General features: G+C 45.2%; 1 protein-coding gene across 4 annotated transcripts in view; it reads right to left on the reverse strand.

The window, feature by feature from the left end:
* Window positions 1-1,456: 1,456 nt before the first annotated feature.
* Asator (tau-tubulin kinase asator) overlaps window positions 1,457-16,975 on the reverse strand; it is a 453,953-nt gene continuing 438,434 nt past the window's right edge. For 2 of the 4 annotated variants that reach the window (XM_075698146.1, XM_075698149.1), the window contains exons 11-13: window positions 14,834-15,046; window positions 14,292-14,515; window positions 12,869-13,034 (exon numbers count right to left, since the gene is read on the reverse strand). In XM_075698146.1, coding sequence (XP_075554261.1) covers window positions 12,953-13,034; window positions 14,292-14,515; window positions 14,834-15,046 — 519 coding nt within the window. In that variant the 3' untranslated portion in view covers window positions 12,869-12,952. Of the gene's footprint in view, window positions 13,035-14,291; window positions 14,516-14,833; window positions 15,047-16,975 lie in introns of all 4 variants that reach the window. The other 2 variants (XM_075698147.1, XM_075698148.1) reach the window with 2 other exon arrangements.

Below are 16,975 nucleotides of genomic sequence, written 5' to 3' on the forward strand. Positions count from 1 at the left end.
AGGAAATACTGAAATGGAATAAATGAATAAAAGGAGACAAATAGAAAAAAAGGCGGGGAACGCTAAGAAGCCAAATTAAGTGTTGTTGCCTATACCTATAAAAAACACTAAGAAAGCTATCTAAGTGTTGTTGCCTATACCTTTAGGTTACAGCCTTGTAAACTTCTTGCTTGTATTTCTTTCTTTGCCATTTTTTGAAAACTTTTATAAGAAATATTTGAGGTCGTAAATGAAAATTCTACTTGCTAAAGTTGCTAGAATTTAGCTGTCTCTCTTAGACGCACCAGCTGTCATTCATATCGGTTAAGCGATTGTATAACGGAGCATCTCTACGGTTTACACGGGGTAATCGTAGTTAGCCAAGGGCTGAGTCTTCCGCTGAACAGAGAGAAAGAAGTTTATTCAGGAAAAAATAGGGTTAAGTGGGCAGGAGTCCTCGGTCGAGGACTCAAGGGATGGAATTCATTGCGCGAAGCCTCTATTAGCTTGTTTCAATCGGAAATAGATTTTTTCGATAATCGGTTCCCACGTTAGGCTGATGAGTGTTCTTGTTTGCTGCGATCTGCGCATGTTCTATATGTCTATATATGCCCGCGGGCGGCCGGGGATAAAGCAGTTGAAAGTTACCGCCCGCGTTGTTTATGTGTTCTCTCCCGCTGTCCCTGTCTTTATTTAAGGTCAATGTGATGTGCAGTAAACACCAACTAGGCCAAACTGAAATTCTTCTGAAGCTGTGATTGTCTCATCACGTGTGGTTTTTGTGCCCTGCAGAGGTGAGCGCTGTATTAGAGCCTAAATACGACCATCCTCGCAGGCCTATATGTCGGCATAGAATATGAGAACTTACGCAGCAGAGAAAAGTAGCCTACATGGCTCAGGAAACCACACTTTACGGAATCATTCGCGCTCCGAAAAACACCGTGTATGCGAATAAACTGCTCATTTCTTTATTGCTCCATTTTTCGTTTAAAAAGAACGCTTCTTAACGTGCAAAGCTACGACAGAAACTTGCTAAGGTTACGAAGAAGGATGTGGTCCCCGTTTTATAAAACTGAAAACGGCTAATCGTTCTTCGAAAGCTATTAGAAAGACAATCGATATTTCATTCGATTCCATTTGCTTTTGGCATCATTCGAGCCGCATTTGATTCACTCTCAAAACTTACTATTCGCGCAACCCTAGTGTACTCGAATGTAGCCTCCTTTGTAACCTTGCTCACGTGTATTTCACATGTCTTCCAGGCACGTGATCAAGCCGGGCCTCGTATCGCACGTGCTTCTTGCGCGCAGCTTGAACACTCAACACAACGCCCTCAGTTTCCAACAGTCCCATCACGCAGGGCTTCGAGCAGTTGTCGACGACAGGGTGGCACGGACGACTCTTGTGGCCATTTCAACCGCGGCAACCGCCGTTGCCGTTAAGCCCATTCTCGTCCAAGAAACTGCCGGAAGCATAATGTCGAAAACATCATTTATTTTCTTCAGTCTGTTACACTGGCGTTTTTCTTTCGAGACCACATTCATTGGGCACTCCACGCACTCACCCCCTTAAAATAACATCCACGCATTCACTGCCTGCCCCACAACGCTATTTGCCAAACAAGAAATAATGTAAAATCCTATTTCTGGGTGACCGGCGTTTTTACGTAACGCGAGATCAGGATGTTGTGTGTTGTCTGAACAATAATAACTTCTTTCTAGTTCTCGTCATCTAAGAGGCTCAATCAGCGTTCATGAAACACAAGCGTTTATAATATGTGTAATATGTATATGGAAATGATAGCCTAAACAGGACAACTATATTGCAGCAAAACAAATCACGACGGAGCGCCTCTCTGTGATTACGGGCTTCGCAGATGTTGCATAGCCTACATTGCGCTTATAGGTTGCATCTTCATTGTTTGATACCGTGCATAACATAGTTATTCGTCTTTGTAGTGTTAAGAGAAGAAATAATAAAACCAAGAAATATTTCCAATCGGTCTTCTAGAGAAGTTGTATGCCTATGATTATCTACAGGCTAAGTTGCGGTATAATTAGCAAAGATCGCAGTAAACTAATGTTAACATATTATATTACATTTATGTACACGGCAAATCCGTTCGGGAATCCTTGCCGAAACATTCCTAGAGAATAAAGAAGCACAGATGATGCGGACAATGTGTAAAAATGCTATTGAACTGCAGCGCGGCTTAACAATTATAGTGCAGTGCCCCGTGAAGCCCCGTGAAGTGACCTTTGGTGCATACCTTTACTTGTCACTTTTTCGTAGCTTATAAATCCAAATGACGCCAAATAATCGACTGCATAGCATGAATTAGTCTCCCAAAAGTTATTCGGAAAGCGCATGTGGTAGATTGACTCCGAAATTTATGCTAGAAAGAGAATCGAATATTGAATCCACTTGGTCGAATCATGGTAATTTTATTGAGATCCTGAGAATGTGCTGTCTGAAGTCAGATGGAAGTTTGGGAAGTTGATTCACCAGTGGCGCCAGCAGAGACGGCATGCCACTATGAACGTGGGAAATTGACCGGACTAGCTCTCGGTCTTGACCTGAGAAAAACTGAAAGGGCCGACCACTAAGTTCAACACTTGGAGCGCTGCACTCGACGGAAGCAAAATTCCAGTTGTCCCTTGAAGCACCACCACTTCAAGTTTTGTGTGTGTAGTCTGCTGACAAACTGTCGTAATTCGTAAGTGGTCATTGCGGTTTATGCAGATACGCTGCTTACCTCACATCTCACGCAAAACGAGTGTCATAAAGAGTTAAGACGGCGGAGATTCCGAGAGTAGCTACGCTCTGCACTTTTGATGACACCTTTAGCCAAAAAGAAAGAAGCGCATAAAACCATTAGAAATGATACATAAACTTCATTTGAAATGTTTTCTTCTAAACCTAACGAGAATTTGTGTTACGACATTCAGATACATATAAGTTCACAACTCTTGGCTTTAAATCATGGCATGATCTGCCATTGTGTGGCTTTTCTAATTGGTCGTCGCAACACATTCCCGTCTGCTTTTATAACAACGATACCTTGCGGAAAAGATGGCGACCATAGTGTCCAACATTTCCTATAACCTCACCTTATTCATCTACATAAACATGCTTCCATTTCAAGGAAGGCCGTGACATACTTTTTACACAGGTTCTCTCGGACACTTTTTCAGAACTGCCCAACTCAGTTTAAAGAAAGTCTCGGGAGGCGGAAATCTCGTTACTACATATTAAAGTTTGCTGAGCGCAATCATCTTTATTGTACTACAAGACGAGTGACACACCTGCAGGTGACCAAGAAGGCCCGTAATGGCATCCTCACTTTCAGGAATCCAGCAATAGAGCCTGCTTTGGTATAAATTAACGTTGAAAGATGGGCGATGCCGGTAAAAAAAACCGTAAGATTACATTAGGTTTTTGCTGAAATCAACCTTTTGATATTCATGATACGCATTGTTGTAAGCACTGTTCCTTCTGATTTCTTTTTCCTTGCACGTGCCCTTTTTTTCAGTGGCTTTCTTGCCAAATATTGATAAGAATATGTTTATCGCGTCCCATTTTCATTATCATTTTAAAAGCAGCCCCCTTGTTTAGACATGGGCGTGTTTAGATTTTGGCGAGCATTGCAGAGAGCCTACGTTGACCGCTAAGACAGCTTCGAGCTCAAGTCATGGAATGCATCTGGAATCGCCTGACAGACGTCCCTGCAATGTGACGCCACCTCGCGTGCACCAGAAAAAAGTTAAGGAAAGCACATATTATCGCTACATTTTAATACTTTGTGTGTGCGAACCTATGAAAAAGACAACGTGCTTACACCAAGCGCGCACAAAAGTGTGACTACATTTTCCTGCGAGAAGACCATCTTCTAAACGAGTTTCCAAGCCTTCTGCTCAGCCGCCATCTTGCCTAGACAGCGAAGCAGCCCGCATCGTTTTGCACTTCAATGCTCTTTCTGAGAAGCTGTCTCCTTCACCGGCTTCGTGAGAATTGGAACTAAACCTTAAAATGGCCGCTGTCCGCTTAGCTATCTAGCTCGCCATCGACGCCCATTATTAGAACAATGTTCAACTAGCACAAACACCAGCGCACACGAAACTCGCGCGAAATTCAGCGCTCGTGTTTGTACGATTTGATGTTCGTCCATGTCTGAACAAGTGCGTACCGTTCGGAGTGTCAATGGCCAAGCCCACCAATGCCTGCTATTTTCATTGTAGTTGTAGTCATTGTAGTGCTATTTTTATTATTCTAGTTAATGAAGGTACCTCATGGTCTGTCCCATTTTTGTGTGCAATGTACAGTTGTCATAGAATCTTTGCTTATCATTACGCGCACGTGTTTGCGAATTATTTGCAAGTGATAAGGACTGTGGTCGAAAACCTTCTTGCTCTTCATGCTTTTTGCTCTTTGTATTCTTATTTGTTTTTCTTTTTTTGCTCTTTTTGTCCGAAATGTACGTACCTGTGCCTAATGTAAGGCTATTACTCCATCGTTAAACACTCCTGCAGTGGCTGTCAAAAGGCTGCTGGCAGTATTGTACAAATAAATAAATAAAATAAATAAAACTATGTAATAGTGTGCGTCCAAATAAGAGGTTTTGTCTGCAGGAATAGTTTTTCTCCTGTAATCTTGAAATATGCATGCGCAAAAGAAAAAAAAAAGAAATTTAAGGAAGTGGGCACGATATCTCACTGCATCGTCGATAGTAACTAGAACAATTAGAATTTGTTCGCAGCATGATGCTAGTTCTGGAGTTTCTCGATACCTGCAGCAGGCACGAGTAAAACGTTACAAGTCAGCTAATTCTGATTATGCCCGACGCGCATAAACTTGCGCGACGGGCCCGATTAGTGGCAGGTAGTAGTTATGGAACATTGAGGATCTTTCAATTACAAGTGTAAATTTTCTCGCTAATGAAAGCAGTCTTTTGAAACTACGTGTTCCGGTGTTTTTTTAGCACACTCACTTCAGTATCTTGATTGCGTTGTACGTTCAGATACGCGTGTAATTCCGGTCGAGTATTCAAAGAAGAATTTTGCGAACGTCAAGAACGGCAGCAAGGGTCCGTTAGTCTATGGTCTAGGTAAGTTATAACGCCCTTTGCATTCTTGCACGTAATACAGGCATTTTTTAATCCTTTTTTTTTGCGCCACGACGTGGCCGTAAGCAAGGTTTAGCTAGCTGTAGGAAGAATTGTTTCTATTAACTGCATCAATTGATCCATAAGTTGTGGTACAATTCTCGAGGTATACCCTACCCGCACGATAAGTATGACGTATAAGGCGTAATCTGTGTCCGAAAGAGTACTGTAGTTATTGCTCATGGTAATCGAAATTCCAGTCTCGACATTATCAAGAAGTAGTCTCGAAATTAGCTTGCGAGTGTGATGCTAATTCGTTGCTTTAATATCTTTCCTTGGCACAGTCTGCTAGCATGTGCACTCCATCACTGTGTAATCCCGAGGACTGCTTCACTGTCGCGCACTCTATTCAAAGGCAGCACTGCCTACAGTATAGCGTTTCTACTAGATTCTACTGAATCCGTGACGTAATGGTGACAACTGACTATAAAGACAGTAGCATTGCTGTCGAAACCTCAGCAGTCATGGAGGCATTGGAAAATCAGGGTGTAGACGAGCCGTATGTAAAAATACTGAAAGATATCTATAGCGGCTCCACAGCCACCGTAGTCCTCCATAAAGAAAGCAGCAAAATCCCAATGAAGAAGGCGTCAGGCAGGGAGATACGATCTCTCAAATGGTATTCACAGCCTGTTTACAGGAGGTATTCAGAGACCTGGATTGGGAAGAATCGGGGATAAAAGTTAATGGAGAATACCTTAGTAACTTGCGATTCGCTGATGATATTGTCTTGCTTAGTAACTCAGGTGACCAACTGCAATGCATGCTCACTGACCTGGAGAGGCAAAGCCGAAGGGTAGGTCTAAAAATTAATCTGCAGCAAACTAAAGTAATGTTTAACAGTCTCGGAAGAGAACAGCAGTTTAAAATAGGTACAGAGGCGCTGGAAGGGGTAAAGGAATACATCTACTTAGGACAGGTAGTGACTGCGGATCCGGACCATGAGACAGAAATAATCAGAAGGATAAGAATGGGCTGGGGTGCGTTTGGCAGGCATTCTCAGATCATGAACAGCAGGTTGCCATTATCCCTGAAGAGAAGGGTGTATAATAGCTGTGTCTTACCAGTATTCACCTACGGAGCAAAAACCTGAAGGCTTACGAAAAGGGTTCTACTCAAATTGAGGGCGACACAGCGAGCTATGGAAAGAAGAATGATAGGTGTATCGTTAAGGGATAAGAAAAGAGCAGATTGGGTGAGGGAACAAACGCGAGTTAATGGCATCTCAGTTGAAATCAAGAAAAAGAAATGGGCATGGGCAGGACATGTAATGAGAAGGGAAGATAACTGATGGTCATTAAGGGTTACGGACTGGATTCCAAGGGAAGGGAAGCGTAGCAGAGGGCGGCAGAAAGTTAGGTGGCCGGATGAGATTAAGAAGTTTGCAGGGACGGCATGGCCACAATTAGTACATGACCGGGGTTGTTGGAGAAGTATGGGAGAGGCCTTTGCCCTGCAGTGGGCGTAACCAGGCTGATGATGATGAGCATTGCTGTACTGTATAGGGTCTTAAAATTGCAGATTGGCGAATGTCGAAGAAACGTAATCTACGACGGCCAGAGAAAGTGATAATATGAGCTTCAGTAAGACCTTACAATAACGTCGCCACCTATAGTGTAATTTAGAACTTTTTGCTGGGTGAATTGGTGCATGGCTATGTTTTAGCGAGATTTGCTCCTGAGAAAGAACGAAAACAGGGAAAAACTAGGTAAACTAAACGAGCGCAAACTATCAACTGGGTTTACTTATGTCGAATCTGCATATATAAGAAGTGCTCACACGCAGCAAAGAAGGAAGGGGGAAATGAGGAGGAGAGGGCAAATCAAGCCTGCCTCATGTCAACACAAGCTGCGCAGGAAATTGTGCTCAGCGTGATATAACGCAACAGAAATGTCACCTACGCAGTCATCGCCCTTTTCCTTGATCTAAAAAGCTTCTAAAAGCTCACGGGCAATTTTATTCTTGCTTCTGCCTAGAATCTGAAATGCGCCACGGGCATGGTGCTATAAATCCCGCTAAAATGTGGACGAGTATATGTGGGCCGAACAGGGCGCTGCGTGAATAAACGCGCAGGGAAGCATGCATTGTCATTTCGGAAGAGGCACTCTTGCCCACTCGCTGCATTGCATGTAGACCGCTCTTCAACAGTGGTCAGCACTGAAGCACGAATAATGTCGGGTAATGCCAGTTCGGTTACCTAACACTTTCTGTACATGCGGCTCACCGCGGGCTCGTCTATGTATATATATGGCACGGGGCTCTGCTTCGCAGCAGTCGCTGGCGTAAAGTTCTCTCGCAGGCGTTTCCATGGCGCCTAGATCCCGTGCGCAAAGTTGATTTATTGCGCCAAAAAAAAAGAAAGCCCCAATAAGTGTTCTCCCGCTGTTTAGTACTGTTATCTTCAAAGGACCGGAACCACGCTCCCTTCTCTGCCATCTATGTACTGGCAAAACGTGAGCGCTAGTTTGGCTTTCTTTTCTTGCACTATTGATCTTAATGCCACAACGAACGAGACTTCACCAACTTGTGTAATAACACCTTCTAAACCTTCGTTCAAATCTGCGGTATGCAGCTTCATCGAGCAAGTTGTGACGGATAATTGTTTTTTTATTCGCTACTATTTAAGTAACTGTTTGATTGGTTATTATTTCCTTCATATTGCACAACTGAACTTAACCTACTATGAACTTTTTAACGCTCCTCTACAGAGCTTTACTTTGAGGCACGTAAAATAAAGTCGAAAGTTAACGAATTTGTATCTGTGGGATTAAAATGTCTTCGTTATATTGGGTACCCGTTAAGAGCGTACAGACCGACAACAAATGTCAGATATTCTCGATTGGCTCTGCTGCGTGATGCCGTACAGTATATCGCCACCGCAAGCCGCTCATGAGCCAGCGAAAGCGTCTGAGTGTCCTCCTGCAGAGAGCCTAGTTAAGCCAAGCCACTGGCCAATGAGCGCACATCCATCCAGAATGCGCACCCATCATGCAAACAAGTTGCGGTATCGTCACCACCCTGTTTGATTTTGCTGCCCGAGTATTATCAACCATTCATTTTAAACAGCGCCGAAAAACACAACACAGGGATAGGGAAGAACACAGGGTCATCGCTGATTGCCAAAAACCTGCTTATTGAAGCCCGCTCAAACAGATACTATTCGCAATGGGCTGAAAGAAAGAAAGATGAAAGGATAGGCGAGTCGTCGTCATAAACTCTTGCTGCGCATGCGTCACAAACGCAAAACTATACAAATGTAAAATACACCATATGAACACAATCCAACCTTATTAATTTCTAAGGAACATTTGTACAGCGTTAAGATTGATAGTTGGGCCTGTTGGTTAAGCATGATCTGAAGTGAAGGCGCTAAAATGACGGCGGACGAAGAAGGAACACACATACACAGGGCGCCTCTTCCAACAATCTTTAATCAGGAAAGAACGCCACTGATATATACTAGGAGCGCAATCACAGTTTCTCAGTGCGCATTCACGTTCGTAATGTGTCGGAGCGCAATAAGTGGCAGGAGTGATTAGCTGCGTCTCTGTTAGAAAAGCTGAAGCTTCTAACAGTAGACTACCCTTACCTGGTAAAGGATTCTGCACAAGTAGTTAAATACTTGTCTAGGCAGCCAGTAACCGAATTAGAGGCGTTTTCTGTTGATCTGAAATATCTATATCATAACATGCCTAAAGCAGAATTGCTTCATTGCGTCCAGGAAGGCATTGAAAGTTTCGGCTCCCTGCCTTTTCAGAACGAAGCTGGTATTCCGGAAGACAAATTCTTGGCTGTGCTAGAACTTTACCTGGATTCCACCTACATTGAATGGGGCGGTCGTTTGTACCTGCAAAAGAGCGGCGTTTGCATAGGTTCGTGTTTAGCTCCGATCCTGAGGGACTTATCTTTAGCTCGTGCCGGCAGAGCCATTTCTAGCAGTCTCGAGGGTAAAGGCGTAGTCAAGGTTTTTAGATTCGTTGACGACTTCCTAATTTTGGTAGATAAGAATTACAGTGACGCCGACTGAAGGTCGCCGACTTCGCCGACGACCTTCAGGCAGATTTTATCTCCCATTGAAATGACCCACGAACTTTCGGTAGATTCCTCCATCATCTGAGAGTGTTTTTAGCAAATAACCACGTCTGTTGGCAGTATAAACCTAGGGCTAGTAAACCTCTGCTACCTTTTAGTTCCTCTCACTCTAAGCTAGTTAAACGCAGCATTGCTAACATGTGCCTGCTGAATGTTTTTAAGAAGTCCTGTTCACATCGAGCTGCGGCGAGATTTCTTAAGCAGATTTATCGACTCGAAGAGGCCGGCTACCCGCAACCTGTTTTAGTTTCCGTTGCAGAAACAATCCTCAAGAAGTCGCGAAGTCGCCCACCAGACCAGGAGTCACCCCGCGAAAAAGAAAAGGTATACCCTACATACACCGCATGTCGCATAATTTGAAAAAAAGATTGCAAAGCGAGCCAATATAAATGTCGTATTGTGAGCCCCGTGCAGCTCTCTAAGCTATGCAGAATGACTAACGCTTTTTCCCGCAAGGCACCGGCCGGTGTCACCAAACACGATAACAAATACGATAGGCAGGAGTCGTTTATGAGATTCCTTTAGGTTGTGGCAGAAAGTACGTGGGCTAAACAGAACAGTGCCTGAATGACAGGCTGAGGCGACACAATAACAAAGTCAACAATGGGAGGGAGGGCCACCTGGCAATTCATTGCAGAAATTGCAAATACAAGCCAGACTTCGACGCCTGCGCTGTTGTCGCCAGAAGCCATGACAAATGGGTTCGATTAATAATTGAGGCCAAAAGGATCATTCAAGCAGGTGAGAAGTGCGTAAGCGTTGCATCAATATCCCTATCACGCAAATAACTGCTTTACCTGAACGCGAATGCGCACAGAAAAATTGTGATTGCGCTCCTAGTATAAATCAGTGGCGTTCTTTTCTGATTAAACATTGTTGCGAGTGGCGCCCTGTGTGCGTTCCTTCTTCGTCCGCCGTCGTTTTAGCGCCTCCACTTCAGATCCTTTGTACAGCTTTACGTTTGTGACGCGTGCGCAGGAAGAGTTGACTCACGATTACTCGCCCACCCTTTCTTCCTTTTTCAGTCCGTTGCGAACAGTATATATCAGTGCGGGCTTCAATAAAAACGCTGTGGGCCCTCAGCGCTGGTCCCGTGCTCTCCTTGTCCATGTGCTTTTTTTTTTTGCGCTCTTTAAAATGGATGGTTCCGTACCAAGTCCCAAACCCTTCTATATGATCAACCATGTCGTTCCTGCCTTCTGAGCATAAACAGAAGCCAAACACCCGTCGAGTGCAGCGCACACAACGTTGCGCGCTAACGAAAGTGGTCACGTGCAAAGTGCGCCCGCTACACTTCGAGACAGGCTTGGACCCAGCCAGTGCTGCAAGAGTTACCTTACGCACCAGTTTTGTTTTAGAAAAGGCATACCACGACGCCAGTAGCTCGTCATGCAGCGCGTTCTGTTATTAATTGGTTGTTTTCGACAGTAATGGTCATCCCTCGGCAAAAAATGACCAACTATCATCTGTTTTTCTCGCACAATACACGTGAAATAAACAATTTGTGTTTGCCGCTCCTGAATTACCTACTCGAGTGCTGGCTGAGCATCCGTCCAGCTCAGAAGGGTAATTTCTTTGCCAAAGTAGGCGCGAACTGACCCGAATCAGCATTCTATTGACAGTTATATATATACTGCTGTGTGTTTTTAACAATGCTGAAGGTGCAAGACGCGTTAAAACTGAATTTTCGATAATCAGCTCGGGCCTGAAGGGTTAGATCTGAACCATTGCCGACAGAAATAATTTTACGCTGTTCTGAAAGAGGAATATTCCGAGGGGCTTACACTGGTCAAGAGTGTTCGAGAGGATTCGGTATTCGGTGTGATATTCGAAAGGCTCTCATTGAGTTCGTGCAAAAGGCTGGTCTGGATTTCAGATAACGAAATGTCTTTCAAGTTCGTTCATTTCAACAGAAGTTCAAATTCGCAGTTTCGTTTTCACCGATCTACTATTTTCTATTTCTCTTCTACTGTCGATTTCCTTCGGCAAAGCTGAGCAGCAGGTCAGAACTTTGATTCAGGCCAACTTCTTAGTTTTTATGTCATAATAAACGTCTGTCGCTCTCTGTAAGGGTGAGTGCTGTAATTGCCAAAGCGCTAATGAAACCTGCGACATGAACAATAAATAAGAAAGTTTCCTGCATACCTTATATTTCTTTTTTAGTTAATGAAGTCAGGAATAGAAAATCTGCTTTAGTAAGCAACACGTGGAAGGAAGGAGGCGACAAGACAAAGCTCCTTTCCTTCACGTCATAGGTGAAGCATTTTTCCCGGTCTAAAGCAATGCACCACCGGCCAGCCGAAGCAGCCGCCCTTTTAGGCAGAGACAATGGCTACTCCGGGTAAACAACGCACCACCGACAGGACATCTCACCACAAGAAGAGCGCCGCAAAAGTGCAGATGGCTGCTCGTGATTTCGCTAGTAATGTTGTGCAAATTTAGTGTCACTGTGTTGCATAGGACGCCTACTGTGACAACTTTTGTACGTCTTATTGTCAGCGGAATGCTCTAATGTCTAGAAGCGCGATAAGATTCCTGCAAACAAATAGTATACAATTTGCAAAATCATTGCGTTTGCTTTTGCATAGAGTCGGAAGTGTAATGTTCTATTGAATAAAAGCCGACTGTGACCCAAATTAGGAAGGATGTGGTGTGGTTTATCGCAAGGTAGGCTCAAGAGTGATTGCTAGGCCTTGTCTACGAATAGATTTTTTTTTCGAGCACTTGACGCGTAGCCCCAGCATGTGAAACTTGACTCCAATGGCAGCCTTGTCCTGTCGAATTGTAACCGTTGTAGTTCTGGGTTAAACCAGGTATGGCGTTTTGATTTCTCTACACAAGTGCAGATTTTCATACATGTGTGTGGTGCTCACCAAGGATTGAATGGCAGAAAAATGGTCATTTAGACTTACTGTAGGGAAGTTGGGTCATCGTTAGGTATAGCAACGACTTTTCAGCTATACTGGGATAGGCACGCAGAAAGGAGTTCATGCCGCAAACAATTATTCAAAAACCCCAACATTCGCGGTCTTAAGAATACTACAATTTTGTGAATGGGCACATCTGTAGTGCTGCCACAACTACTGCAACATTTCTCAGTAACGCAAGTATGTACTCAGTCCTTAATAGCGCAGGTCAATTATTTGTTTCCGAGGAAAAGCAATTGTTGAGGTAAACGTTGCTACAGTGCTTGCCCGTGAACTAGCAGCCGCGAAGGCATTCTGAAAACGAAAAAATAAATAAGACAACGACAGCAACAAAAAAAAAAGAATCGGCCTGTCGTTTCTGCTAAGTGCGGTGACAGCAACAAAGACGCTTTGGTTTGGCATGTATTCCGAAGAAAACCTAAGATCTCCTAGACGGCGTGTCTCGAGATGAAGCAACTTGGTTTCTGTTTGTGGGCGACAGGGGGCAGGCGAAACGGCAGAGGCGAGTATATCTGCCGAAGCGGGATCGCTGGTCGTCCTGAGTCGTTCGCGCCGTTTCCCCTGGCACGAGGCTTTTGTTCGGGACCAACGGCACGTGATGCGTCCACTTTCACGGCTGACTAGAGCAGTAGTAAACCCGAAACGATTTCTTCGCGCTCGTGGCGCGAACGGGCAAACACAGTCGCCTGCCGCCAGCGTTCGTAGCGGCCACAGGGCGACGACGTCCGAGGCGATTGCGTCGGAAGGCGGCTCACGCACACGCGCAGCAGCAGGCACGCACAGGCTGGTGACGTCAGTCCGGGGAGTTGCCGCGCGAAGACTCGCTGCCGGTCATCTGTAGATCGCTCGGTGATAGCGGCCGGTACCGGCGCCTCCTGGTGTAATGGCACAAGGAAGACAGGGAAGAAAACGAATAAGAAGCGCCACTTTGCAAGTGCCGTCGAACAACGTTCATTTCCACAGTGGTTGTTTGTACATTTCGCAACGTTTAACATAACATTCTGCCCAGAGCAATGAACGTTCTTGGACACATTGGTGCCTGCTGCTGTAAGAGCGTAAATGAAACCACTCTCAGCTTGCGACTAAATTCGCCGAGCGCATAAGCTGGAAGCCCGGGATAAATGCAGCTGCGACATTGTCTTCATCTTAATCGGTGACTGCCTTACTTGGTCTTTGTAGATGTGTCACCAGTATACGTGAAGTCTTTATGCACTCTCGCCAACAGCCAGATGGCAGTACAATCAGATCTAATCGTTTAACATGCCTGTGGGAATATATCGTCTCAGAGAGAACATGTAGCATTAGCGAGAATAAAATCCATGTGAGTAGTTAAGTAAGAGGAAACACAGCACACAGGAAAGGGCGTAAAGCACTTATTATAAGTAGGTAGAACATTAGAAGCGGTAGTATTATAAGGAACCATACACACTTGGAAGACTCGTAGGTCGGCAAGATCCCGCATCAGTAAAGTATCTGATATTCATTTCACACTCGCCAGTGAGAGCATAAGTGAGCGACGTAGGCTGTGAGGGACGATGGGCTTAGAGCCCCTCACCGGGTTTGGCAATTTCAAGTTGACAAGAGCAACGCATGCTTCATGCACTAACGATCGTGTCTGCACAGTATTCATACACTTTGTAATTTTATATGTAATGCTGTTTCGTTATGGTATTTGGAAAATATTTAAAACTTATGGGCTTTTACGTGCCAAAACCACTCCCTGATTACGAGGCACGCCGTAGTGGAGGACTCCGTAAATTCTGACCACCTGAGGCTCTTTACCGTGCACCTAAATCTAAGTACATGGGTGTTTTCGCATTTCGCCTCCATCGAAATGCGGGCGCCGTGACCAGAACTCGATCCCGCGACCTCGTGCTCAGCAGCCCAACACCATAGTCACTGAGCAACTACGGCGGGTACTTGGAAAATCTTTGTAAACATTTTCCACTCATATCTGAAATCTAAGTCGAACTATATTAAAAGAGTAGTCGTCCATATATGCGAGTTGCTTACAATGAACCATAAGTTAGCACTCGGTAAAATGCGATGATCGGATACTTTCTTGATTATGAAGTATAGTAAGGCAACTCAAGACAAACGAGAACAGAGGAAAGAATCCAGCGGTTCTATACCTGGCCGGCACGCAGTGGTTGGGCGGCGGGTCGCCGGGCGGCGGCTGTGGCCTCCAGCGTCCTTCCATGGGCGCCGACGCCGAGTGACTGAGGGGCGCCACCGAGAGCCTCTCGGGAGTGCGCTGCCTCACGCGGGGACGCGGGATGCGGGAGTCGGCTGGGCAACCACTGCGGCCCCCCCCACCGCTGTCGTCACCGTCGTCCACGCCAATGGTGGGCTTCACCTGCGCACCAGAACTCGCGCTCAGCCCTCCCCAGAACGGACCGAAGCCACCAAGTTACTAGTCTCATCGCATGTGATTTGCCGTACTCGACTGCCTTTCCGCGGCACCCAGCCTCCTGCGCCGGTTAATAACGTCTTTCGGCATAGCGTGCGCTGAGCGCGGCGGTGGTAGACACTAAAGGGCACCGCCACAATGATCACGTGTTGGGCCGACTTTTTCCTGGCTTCAATTTTGTCGCGTGATGCTACCTCTCACAACATGATTCATTCCTGCCTCCGTGGAGGTAAAGCATGACGGCACCACCTGCCGAGCGCTCACCTGGACTACCACGGGCACGTGCAGGATGCTACCCCAGCGCTCGCCGGGGTGCCTAGCGCGGCCATTGACCACCAGGCCAGCCGAGTTGCTGTGCTGCACCTCGTGTGGGGCATCCAGCGATCCCTGCTCGATCATGGACTTTGGCCGGCGCCGCGCCAGTATGCTCCGCCTAGCCACCGGAATGCGCGACGGGAGCTCGTCGCTGCCGCCCACCTGCGCAGAGACACGGCCAGCTTCAGGAATCCCGCGGTTGGTTCCGCATCATCAGAGCGCAAACGGGTATAGCCGCTGCTCTAATTGACATTAAGGGAAAAAAATGGAGCTGGGCAGGACATGTAATGCGCAGGTTAGATAGCCGTTGAACCATTATGGTTACAGAATGGGTACCAAGAGAACGGAAGCGCAGTCGAGGACGGCATAAGACTAGGCGGGGCGATGAAATTTGGAAATTCGCGGGTGCTACTTGGAATCGGTTGGCGCAGGACAGGAGTAATTGGAGATCGCCGGGAGAGGTCTTCGTCCTGTAGTGGACATAGAATGGGCTGATGATGATGATGATGATGATGATGATTCGAACCTCCCTTTCTGATCTCGGAGGCTTGGGGTTTGACATAGCGCGTAAACGCGAAAACCAGACAGTGCTCTTACTATAAACATACGTGTTTGTGGGAGTATATGCACGTTACCTTATGTATCACCATAAACGCTTGTTGCTGTCGCCTCAATACATGGTTGTTGCGCGAAAAATAAATGTACTTCATACACTACAGTTCTTTATCCACAATTATACTTCATCCGCTAAGTTTGTTTGTCTGTGTGCTCAATGGTCAGATTTATGCGCGTAAATGTGAAAACTTTGCTGAATATTCACAGCATTGATGGCATTGCTGAGATTACTACTGTCTCGTGTATTGTGGCAACTTGAACCATACGACCTGTCTTTTTGCTTCATTATGGCTTGTCACCACCATCTTATATCCGCAGCAATAACTGAACTAGCCTGCAAACAGGCACCCAAATGCATGAAATTTTTCACATGAACTCTATAAATAAGCTGTAAATAAGTTACATAAATAACAAAAGTAAGGTATAAGTATTGCTTCAAGATCCTGCATTTTCCTTCGGTGCCATTATGTTTACTGAAATTTGGTACCATGATGAATCCAGTTATCTACATCTTAAGGACTACAGCCAGTTTGTCCTAAATAGGTGCCGTCGCAGAGGTCGTGGAGTATCAATAAATGTTCTCAAGACGCTAAGGGTAATAGCAGACCACAACTTCACAAAATCCACTCCAGGCTACGAGATTCTAAGAGTTGAGGGAAAAAGTGTTTTTTTTTTCAGTGTGTTTTATCGCCCACCTAGTGGAAATTTGGATGAATTACTGTCTGTTTTAGAGATACATTTAAACTATGCATCGATAAATGAAAATACTTTATTCCTTGCCAGTGATATCACTGTTAATATGATCAGTGCATCTACACCAAGAGAAGAACCTTGGACATTGCTCGATAGTTACGGTTTCTCCAGCCTCGTTCATGTAGCAACGCGTATCAACTGCTCCACTGCAACGTCAATTGACCTCCTCATCACTAACAGTAATAGGTGTTGTCAAGTGCTGGAACAATTCTGTCTGACGTAAGCGACCACTTCCCCGTGTTTGCATTTTTCCCTGCGCATAGCTCTTATCATATACCAGAAGGTCCATTGCTATGTTACAAGTGAATCAACAGCACTTCTCTTGACCGTTTCTTTACGGTGGTGAGCGAAAGGACTTGGGATGATGTACTTTCTTTAAAGCATGTTAATCAAGCGTAGGATGCTTTAATAACTAAAATGGAAGTAATTTAAAATAAGTGCTTCCCCCTAGTATATCCACGTAAAGGTAGAGCAAGGAAGGCTTGTATCTCAAAGGAATTACAGTTCAAAATAAGGAATCGGAAACTGTAGGGACAGTTTCTGAAATTTCGGCATTTCGCTAAACTGGAAAAGCATAAAAATTCCGCAATCAACTGACCAAGGAAATACATAGCGCAAAGTTTGAATATTTACCTAATATATTTTAGTTCGTCGAACGACAGACAATACAACTCTTGGTATCAAGTGCACAAAATTTTGAATTTGGGCACTAAGACTAGCATT

This window comes from Dermacentor variabilis, chromosome 7 (assembly GCF_050947875.1).
Source record: "Dermacentor variabilis isolate Ectoservices chromosome 7, ASM5094787v1, whole genome shotgun sequence".
Classification (NCBI taxonomy): domain Eukaryota; kingdom Metazoa; phylum Arthropoda; class Arachnida; order Ixodida; family Ixodidae; genus Dermacentor; species Dermacentor variabilis.